Source organism: Phragmites australis, chromosome 4 (assembly GCF_958298935.1).
Source record: "Phragmites australis chromosome 4, lpPhrAust1.1, whole genome shotgun sequence".
Lineage (NCBI taxonomy): Eukaryota > Viridiplantae > Streptophyta > Magnoliopsida > Poales > Poaceae > Phragmites > Phragmites australis.
In genome coordinates this window covers 1404596-1415096 of record NC_084924.1, presented here as the reverse complement: position 1 = coordinate 1415096, position 10501 = coordinate 1404596, and the positions used below count along the sequence as shown (strand labels likewise).

Genomic DNA, 10501 nt, shown 5'->3' with positions numbered 1-10501 from the left:
GCCTAGCAACACGGCTACGCCCGCCTGCCAGCGTCCGTTGCGACACGCGCGAGGCGAACAAGGCACCGAGCTGAGGCTGCGCTTGCTTGCTGTGTTAATGCTGTTAGCGACGTGACATGGTGTGAGAGATGGGCGGGCTGAGGCTGCCCCGCTTACCACGGGCGGCACGCGGATCGCCTCCTTTCGGCCGGATCAAAACCAACGAGGCTTCCCCGCGGAAACAAACAAGGCAGGCCAAGCGAAGCGGCAGGCAGCGCGACGCTCTGAGAGGCGAGCTACTCCTCCCACCAGTCAGTCACACACTCAACGCCGCCATCTCCTCCTGGCTCCTGCTGCTGCTGCGGCTGCTCGTCCTGTCGCGCGTCTCGGCCAAGACCAGGCGGCGCGGGCGTCGATGGCAGCGTCAGTGCTTGCCCGCGAGCTCCTGGACGCGGCGCGCGCGCCGGAGTTCGCGGAGTGGCAGTGCGGCGTGCGCCGCCTCATCCACCAGCACCCGGAGCTCGCCTTCCAGGAGCACCGCACCAGCGCGCTCGTCCGCGCCGAGCTCGACGCGCTTGGCGTCGCATACGCCTGGCCCGTCGCTCGGACCGGCGTCGTGGCCACCATCGCCGGACCCACGGGCGGCGCGGGACCCGTGTTCGCGCTCCGGGCCGACATGGACGCGCTCCCCATCCAGGTTTGTAAGCCTCGCCTTCTTCATTGATTCGGAGCCTGGAGGTCACTGGCTCAATGCATACATACGGTGTGATCGAACTTGTTTCTTCGCGGATTGCAAATTTGCAATAAGCCAATATTTTGATCAAAGTTTCTGTCTTTTCTTGAAGAGAAAAATGCACAAATCCACCCATAAGTCACTCTCGTTTGGAGATTCCTCCTTATTTTGTTGCAAAAACCCTCCAACAGTAATTTAGATTTGCAAAAACCTCCTCAACAATTGTTTAATCCAGAAATTAGGTTTTCTTTAATATAAAAAATATGTAAATTCTTTAATAATTTAGATAAAAGGTTTTAAAAATGATTTTTTTGGTGAAATAAATAAAATGAAATGTTTTTAATTCTATTAATCTTATATATATATATGTTTTTAATGATAAAATAAATGTTTTAATTATGAAAATAATTTAGAAAATCTAGAATAATGTTTTAATAGGTTTTCTATGTTCCCTTTTAATTATGGAAAAATGGTAAATAATTAGAAAATAAGTTTTCTTTAGTAAAATAATTTAGAATGATCTGTTTTAATTCTTTTTTACTATTTCTTTAATTCCTAAAATTTGGTAGAAAATTCCAGAATCCTCCAGAAAATCCTAGAAAAATTCCTACGCTCTTCTTTCATGCTCTCCAAGACATATCTCCACCGTCGCAACTCCGATCTAATCGTTTCTTTCGCCGATAATTCACCAAGAATCATAAAAATAATAAATCGATTAGAGTTTGGTCGTCGATGAGACCTGCAAACTCTTGCTCCTGGACGTCAGCGTCTAATCGTAAAATAAAACAAGATAATAAACACCAAAAGCCAAGCAAAAGAGCTAAACACCCAACCGATGACACTCCTACAGGGTGCTCGGCCATAGGCCAACAATAATGATGCCCAACTCTAATGACGGTGGAGATATGCCCATAAACACCCAATGAAGGTGGAGATATGGCTTGGAGAGTGTGAAAGAAGAGCGTAGGAATTTTTCTGGGATTTTCTGAAGGGTTCTGGAATTTTTTAGGATTTTCTTGCAAATTTTAGGAATTAAAGAAACACTAAAAAGAATTAAAACAGATTATTCTAAATTATTTTACTAAAGAAAACTTATTTTCTAATTATTTACCACTTTTCCATAATTAAAAGGGAACATAGAAAACCTATTAAAATATTATTCTAGATTTTCTAAATTGTTTTCATAATTAAAACATTTATTTTATCATTGAAAAACATATTATATAAGATTAATAGAATTAAAAGCATTTCATTTTCTTTATTTCACCAAAGAAATCATTTTTAAAACCTTTATCTAAATTATTAAAGAATTTACATATTTTTTATATTAAAGAAAACCTATTTTTGGATTAAACAATTGCTAGGGAGATTTTTGCAAATCTAAATTACTGTTGGGAGGTTTTTGCAACAAAATGGTTTATAGAAGGAATCTCAAAATAAGAATGACTTATAAGAGGGTTTATGCATTTTTCCCTTTCTTGAAGCGGCGACGTCACGCATGCATGAATCATTTTTGTTTATTTCGACCTCCTGTACTCTCTTGTGGACCCAAAAAATTCCCTGTGTTGCCCATCAAACTTGATAACGACTGAGTACAACTACACAGAACTGTCAATGTTAAATGCTTCGCCTGTCGCATCATAGAACGGACAACATTTCAAAAAAAGAAAAAAAAAGATAGAACTGGACAAGTAACAGATAGAACAAGATGACCATGGTGCCAGCAAGATGTGATAAATATTTTCTGGAGCTGCATATTACTCTATGTTCGAATAAACCTGCTGCTGTTGAATGTTGGTAAAAGATTTGGATGACCTATTGTCCATTTGCCATGTGCTCCATTGGCAGGAAATGGTAGAATGGGAGTTCAAGAGCAAGGAAGATGGGAAGATGCATGCTTGTGGGCATGACGCTCATGTGGCGATGCTTCTAGGAGCTGCTAAGCTGCTTCAGTCTCGGAAGAGCGATTTGAAGGTACTCTTGGAGCAGCCTTAGGCTTGATTGTTACAAAAATACTAATAGTACATACTACATAGTTCTAAACTGTATTTGACACAATTCATATTTAACTCTAACTCTGAGAAAAGATATATATAATAAAATATAGGATCAACGATATCCATTCGTATTCCATCCAAATGCACCACTAGTTCTAAATTGTAATTTTATTTCCTAAAAATGGCTAATTTGTGTAGTCCTTGGTTTTGTCCGTAGGGCACTGTGAAGCTTGTCTTCCAGCCGGCCGAGGAGGGCCACGCCGGCGGGTACCATGTGCTCAAGGAAGGCGTCCTGGACGACGTGCAGGCCATCTTCGGCATGCACGTCGACACGGATCTGCCGGTGGGCGTCGTCGGCTCCAGGCCCGGGCCGTTCCTCGCCGGATCGGCTCGGTTCGCGGCGACCATCACCGGGAAAGGCGGGCATGCGGCGGGGCCCCAGCACGTGATCGATCCGATCGTCGCGGCTTCCTCCGCCGTCCTCAGCCTTCAGCAGCTCGTTGCTCGCGAGACAGATCCACTTCAGGGCGCAGTACGTTTGCTATCTGCAGATGCAGCATCCTGACGTCATGTAGCTGGCTCTCTGTGATCTTTTCATGGTTACTTTGCAGGTGGTGTCCGTGACCTTCATCAAAGGAGGTGAGGCTTTCAATGTCATCCCAGAATCTTTGACACTGGGTGGCACCTTCAGGAGCATGACAACCGAAGGCCTATCCTATCTCATGAAGAGAATCAGAGAGGTAACGTGCCTAGCCTAGACAACAAGAGATTAACAAACCCACACATGCGCACTGCCAGTTATTGGGTTTAACTCGATTTCTTGGGCACATGGCAGGTGATAGAAGGGCAGGCCGCCGTGAGCCGCTGCACGGCGACCGTCGACTTCATGGAGGAGAAGCTCCGGCCTTACCCGGCCACCGTCAACGATGAAGCTATGTACGCGCAGGCCAAGGAGGTGGCCGAAAGCATGGTCGGAGAAGCTAACGTCAGGCTATGCCCCCAGTTCATGGCGGCTGAGGACTTCGGCTTCTACGCGCAGAAGATACCGGCTGCCTTCTTCAGCATCGGGGTCAGCAATGCCGAGACGGGGAAGGTCCATCACGTGCACTCGCCGCACGTCGAGATCGACGAGGGCGCCCTCCCCATCGGAGCTGCCTTCCACGCTGCTGTGGCGATCGAATACCTGAAGAAACACGCCCCTGCATCAAGCTGAAACTAGCTATTTAGTATTTACCGCTGCATGCATGATGTATGCACTCAGATTATTTCATGCATCATGAGATAACGCTGGAATAAAATGGGACTTGTTTGGCTGAGAGTCAATTCAGAAGTATGCAAGGCATTCGAGCACAAGTTCACCACCTCACATGTTGGGTGCAGGCTGTATGCCATTGAACATTTACCTTGGCTTCAGAACGGTTGAAACTACAGCTCAAACCACTAAACAATGTTGTTCAAAGTATCAGCATCTACGTTTCACACGTCAGACTACAGCTCAAACAGTACTGTTAAAACTCATCCTGTACGTTTCTTAGATCTGCCAACAAAGGCTTGGTAAAAGGCAACACCTGAAACACAAAAAACGGCTGCAGCAGACACAACCCATCTCTTCAAGGGTACGGTCTCTTTACCATCTCCAGGTAGATCATATCGATGAAATTATCATTCTGCCAAAACAAAAGTAAAGTTCAGTAAAAACTTCACAGTGAAGACGAGGGAGATTTTGTTGGGCACATGCTCGTGAAAATGTCGTAAAAAATATCCTTGTCTGACGAGACTACCATCTTCCCCATCATATGCTGTACTGTACTTCCCTTCATAAAAATTGGTGCCTTATACCCCTAAAAATGCTAGTAAAACTTCTATTCGAAAAGAGCAATGCTATCAAAACTAACAAGCCTCAGTTGACTCCTAAATTTTTCGAAACACAATTCAATTACAGATGCAGTAAACATGGACAGCGTTAGAACGTAAACCTAACTGCAAACTAGCAGTCAAAGAAAGTGAGAATACCTGAACAAGCCTCAGCAGTGCACCCCTAACTTGGTCTCTTGTCAGGACTAGGCCATAAAATGCTGCTGGGGTAAGCAATGGTGATGGTTTTGGTGGTGGGAATGGTTGAAGTAACGGCGTGCCATATAGCGGAGAGGGGGATACAGTGGGTAGTGGGAAGGGCTGGTGCAAGGGAGCACTTTGCGGCTGATGAAGAGCAAGAGGAGGATGAAGTGGAGGAACGACAGACAGTGAAGAAGAAGCATTAGCCATTGTTGTCTGTGTAGATGCCATGGGTGCAAGGAGTGCTGGTTTTACAAGACTTGCAGGTTGGATGGTAGTAGAACTAGATATATGAGCATCGAAGGGCCTCACAGGAACTGACAAAGTTCGTGAAGGAAGCAGATTGTGGAAGGCGGAAGGCTGCGATGCACTAGCACTATGTGATTCATGACTAGGAGAAGGAACAGTCCTCAAAGATTGGTTTTGTCGTACTGTCTTGGTTCCACCAATCATATCATCTACACATGCATCTGCCTGTTTGAAGAAATTCATGCAATCGTATAAAATCAAAGACATTATCTCACGAAACTTGCACAATTAATCTAGATTGCAAAGCTATCAGAATAAATACAAACAACACTAATAATTAAAAATAGAAAATTACAGGTATGGATAGAAGGGAGGTTTCCTTACCTTCGAAATGGCTGCCACAAACTCGTTAACATCATCTGGTACCATGGTAGGGGATGTCGATTGTTCTAGAGTATCTTGAGCAGCAGGTACAGCAGATGGCCCAGACGCTGCTTCCAGCTCTTCAAACCCACTGTAATAGGCATAGTCAGAGAGGTAATTTCAACATAACACCATATCCTCACCAACTGTAGCCTGTAGGTGGTGATGTAATATGAGTTCAAGGGGGTCAATTCAACTAAACATTAGATTATATTTGTATTTTCTCTTTGTTTTTCAACAATGCATTCGAGCAATTCGATTTTCATCAGCCTTTTGTTTGAAAAGTCTAATAGATGTTCACATTAAACATTGACCGATTCATATAGAGGCCCTTGTGCCAAATTACAACATAAGCCAACACCATTTATAAAACTATTTTGCTACTTTTGTAGGGGTATTCACTGCAGTGATCATGCTGCCTCAAAGAGGCAATTACAGTTAGAAACTTAGAATGATAAAAACGACTGAAACAGCAACATAACTTCGATCAATGAGCGTACATGAAACACAATATTGAGCATAAAGATTAGTAAACCGAAAATGGACACGCAAAAAATAAATAACAGGTAAATAGCAACTCCTGTCTTGATAATTTTCACAAGCTGATTTCTTTTCCAAGGAAAACAGGAATGCATGAAAAATTGACATACCTTTTGGAAGAAAGATTTGCCTTGGGAGACGCCCTAGAATATGCATACTGTATCCTGTACCATTGCACATGACGCTAATCAGTACAAAAAGGAAAAGGTACATAAAAGCTTGAAAAATCTTGTCTTGCCCTCCCCCATAGTTCTACAATACCAAGTCAGTGCACACAAACAAGCAGCTACAATTTCTAAAGTGGCTTAGATAGTTACTACTGGTCAGGTCATATTGGTTACAAACTTACATGCTGGGTTGTGAAGCTTGATAAAATGACGCTTTTGTGGACCATGTCGTGAATGAGAACAGGCTCAGGTACCAGTATACAGCAAACTTCTATTTGGTATTTCAGTAACTCTGGTTTTGGAATGAGAAAAACACACAGAACATCGACTGGCAAATTAAAAGATGCCAATCTTACATGCAGATTAAAAGAGGCAAATCTTGGCACTTTAGCAGCAAGATATCTGAGATTAGTTAGGGCCATAATTCCACAATTGTGAGCAGCTGCATACGAAGGACAGTCCGAAATAAATGGAGAACACCGATGTGGACGAGATTGAAAGGAAGAAAGAAGTAAATAGTTACCTACTAAAAAGATATGCAACTTCTTCACATTCCTGTGGGTTATAGAACCAAATTCCGGTAATTTCTTCTGCTGCATTACGGTACATCACATAGGGAACTTGCACCTGATACTCAAAATCTGTCAAGACATCTTCGACAAGATTTTCTGTTCTAGGAGGAAGGCAACAGAAAATTCACATATTTAATTTCAACATTAACATATAAAATAAGCAAGCATAAATAAGCAACAAAATCACTTAAACAGGCTGCCCAAACTAATGTTTCAAGATACCATTTGATATCGAATAACCACGGTTTCCCTGAAGAGACCAAAATTCTGATTCAGTAATGTTTTCAGCTGAGTGAGCAAACATTGTTTTCATTTGTGCACATAATTCCCAGGTCGATGGGGTCGAGGAACACGGTACGCTACTTGTGAAAGATTTTGACAAGGCAGGGGCCAGATCGTTCCCATGTTCCCGGGACGAGGAACACGGCATGGTTCCACGTTCTCCGTGACTATGAGTGACACAAACAACCTCATATATAAACCTAAAGGGAAACAGTTTTCAATAACAGTCTTTAGGTAGGATGCATAAGTTATTGCGATTCCCAACATGAATATATCAGGAGCCAAACATCCGATAGCTTAATTTAACACAAAACTACAGAAGGCTGGCAGCAAGGACTCTTAATTAGATTATGTACTGATATAACATAGTCATAAATCTCTGGGAGCTATCCGCCTTTCATTGCCAAATGCTCCCACCCTCTAGCATTTGTTTCAACATTTTTTTATGGTCAAGCAGGGTGAAATTGCACAAGCATGCCGTGTTCAATTAAATAGGTGTGCAAGCATACCTGTATTTAGACGATTCATGACGACCAATTGGAATCTGGGTTGGGTATTCCTACAAGAATAAGTGCTTATCATTACAAAATATGCAAGATATTTCAAGGCAACCAACAAATGCACCGTACTCTTCAGGGTTCATAAACCAACATCTTCGTAGTTTAAGTAAATATGCCAGAGTACCAAATTAATACAATGTCATTAGTTGAACATTGACCATCAATACATTACATGCTGAAAGTAGTCATCACATACTTTAATAGTGATATGGAAAGGGGGAAAATGTTTCTGGACCTATTCCTGGGCATCCTATGTTGGCTATAGAATTTAAGTTCGCACACTGCAATGTTTCACAAACATGCATCGCGGAATCAACGTGTAAGTAGATAGCACATAGTAGGACCAGGATCAGGAAAAAAATAATGACCCAGCATAGGCGTACAATACGCATATCAGTTGTAAAATAACAGCATCTAAATCCACGCACAACAGTCAACATGTGACAAAGAGCAATTATTGAAAAAGTCTCCGCAAACAGTATTGCAAAAGCCACATCAATGTGTTTAGCAACACCAGATGACCAGATACTTAATCGCTTGAATCATTGCATAGAAATGACACTGCGATTTCAGAAACCGCAGGAACGACAAACAGCAGTGCTTTTGCTTAGCAATCAAATCATACTACCCGTTGCTACACAGGGGATTGCTGAATCAAACTACAATACACATTACAAAGACCAACCCAGCGTCCCAATCCATTTGCATTTCCAAGGAAGGCCAAAAATCCAAAACACCAGCATTCAAATCATCAGAATCCAAGTAGCTCAATGAGTTTTGCAAGCATCCACCAAACAACCTCAACCGACGCCAAGGCAGAAGTACAACATAAAATGTAGCGATCGACGCAACGCAGTGTTACAATCAGCACAGCCCATTAGTTAGTATACTTAGGATCACTGCACAAACCTCTTGACGACGAAGAGCGACCCCTCGACAGGCTTCCGGCTCTGCAGGAAAGGGCGCGCGCGTACACAAATCAGAGTTCGGAATTTCAACACAAGGAAATCGGACGCGGGAGGAGGGGGGTTTAGCGGGCAGCGAGGGGACGGTAGCGTACCCATTCCAGGATTTCCTCGTCAAAGCTGTAGGTTGCGACGTGCGCGGCGGTGATGAGGATGTCCGTGACGGCGGGGTCGAGGCGCCGCAGCACGCTCAGGTTGAGCACCCGCGTGCCCTCCTGGTCCCACACCAAGTTCGGCGTCACCTTCCCGCCGCCGCCTCCGCGCCTGCTCCGCGCCATGGCAGCGCGCGCCTTCGCCGGAACCCTAATCGCCGTGGCCTCACCGGAAACCCTAATTGCCGAACGATTTTTTTTCCGCGTGGGTTTCTGGAGGGAAGGAAGGCGCTCGGGATCAGAACGTTTTCTGGAACCGGGAGAAGGCGAAGAACTTGCCGCGAATACTTGTTCGCTGAGCCGCTGTTCAGTTGGGCCCAGTGATCAGTGACCTGGCGCACTTGTCCCCACTTGCAGCGAGACGAAAGCATGCCGTTGTGGTTTTCTTCTCCTCCTGGATTTCCGGGGCTGTATTGGGCTAATGGACTTGGTTAAATTTGGGCATTGGAGAGCATAAGGCCCAGTTCTACCTGGTGGGCTATTCAAATATTCAATGGGCCTACCTGTTTTTACTGTTTCAATCTGTCTGATGGGTACAAATTGCTCCAGAGTGAGCTTCACTTACGAAAAAGGTCGGCAGATGCAATGGCATTGCATCCGTGCGTGTAGGCGAGTCCATAAGTCGTACAAATTCGACCACCAATTATACGACCTCATGAAGACAAGCGATTATAATCTCAACACATACAATCCCCTTATACAGCCTCGTATTAGGTCGACCAAACAGAATTTTTTTTAACTTATCTAGATATATACAATTAAACAAACACTCTTCTTTTCAGCAAACATAGCTCCGTTTAACCTACTTCTTCTGAGTCTACATATACTGTCCATACGTGAAAACCTACCTATAGACAACCAATCGCACCCTAACAATTCAAGTACATGATTCTCCTCTTTTTAAGATTAAAAGAAATTAAAATTTGCTTGATTTGGTCACCTTACCCAACTACTGCAGAAAGAGCTTGAGAGAAGCACTGATACTGTTCCCTTCCCCGTTTAAGCCAGATCAAAATGTGGATGAAACAAAAAGAATGTGACAATACTACATCTTTTCGTCTTGTTGGCGGTCTGCCGGTTTCCTTTCCAGGCATGGCCTGGCTCAGAGAATAGTCGTTAGAAAGAGGAGCTGTGCAATGCAAGATTGCAAGTGCAATGTTAGATAGAGTCCACGGACAGAGCTGGATCAAGCTGCCTACATGGGTCACATTGACTTTCTTGGCGGGAGATCGGATCATGGACGCGACTTAATTATACAAGTTGTTAACACTCGAAATGGTAAAAGTATAACCAAATGGTCATGCCATTCATACTTCCTCCTTGTTTTTGTTATGAGGAACTTAGAGTCCGGATAGTGTTTTTTTAATATCAGTACAACTCATAAACATGCTCACACTCTTACATCATCATACACATGTACTCGTACAACATCAGTTGAAAAAAAAGATGCAAAACTTAAAATTAACAAAATTACCATATGTTGATGGATACGTCATTTAACAGTGAAAGAAAATTATATCTTAACGAGAGAGCCCGAAAGCAAATTTAAAGTTTGTGTACTAATGAGTAAGAAGTATAACTACCTTCATTAGCCATCCAGACCTAGCCTTGTTCTCAAGTCCAGATAATGCTAGTAGTGCATTAGGGAACGTTTGGTTCTCGAATGGTACATTGGTCGTCAGAAATAGGTGATCAAGAGTTGGTAGAGAGAGACCCTACCTTCTCGCTACCGAGCAAATCGTGCAAGAAACCTCACACATTTTTTGCATCCTTGTTTTCAGTTCAGACTTGAGACGGCAGGGGAGGCCCAGGGCTTGCGATTTGCCG

At 43.5% G+C, this 10501-nt stretch overlaps 2 protein-coding genes across 2 annotated transcripts; one reads left to right on the top strand and one right to left on the bottom strand.

Moving 5' to 3' along the window:
• The first annotated feature begins 240 nt into the window (after nt 1–240).
• Nucleotides 241–4077, top strand: LOC133915055 (IAA-amino acid hydrolase ILR1-like 3). The gene is made up of 5 exons (XM_062358058.1): nt 241–676; nt 2561–2686; nt 2927–3241; nt 3321–3449; nt 3545–4077. The coding sequence occupies exons 1-5, from the start codon at nt 395–397 to the stop codon at nt 3920–3922; spliced, it is 1230 nt and encodes a 409-aa protein (XP_062214042.1). The 5' UTR covers nt 241–394; the 3' UTR covers nt 3923–4077.
• On the bottom strand, nt 4033–8917 carry LOC133915054 (mRNA-decapping enzyme-like protein). The gene is made up of 8 exons (XM_062358057.1): nt 8618–8917; nt 8467–8507; nt 7507–7556; nt 6667–6811; nt 6087–6140; nt 5398–5527; nt 4723–5238; nt 4033–4376 (listed from the first exon to the last, which is right to left on the bottom strand). Exons 1-8 carry the CDS (start codon nt 8798–8800, stop codon nt 4320–4322), a joined length of 1176 nt encoding a protein of 391 aa, XP_062214041.1. The 5' UTR covers nt 8801–8917; the 3' UTR covers nt 4033–4319.
• Between the last annotated feature and the right edge of the window lie 1584 nt (nt 8918–10501).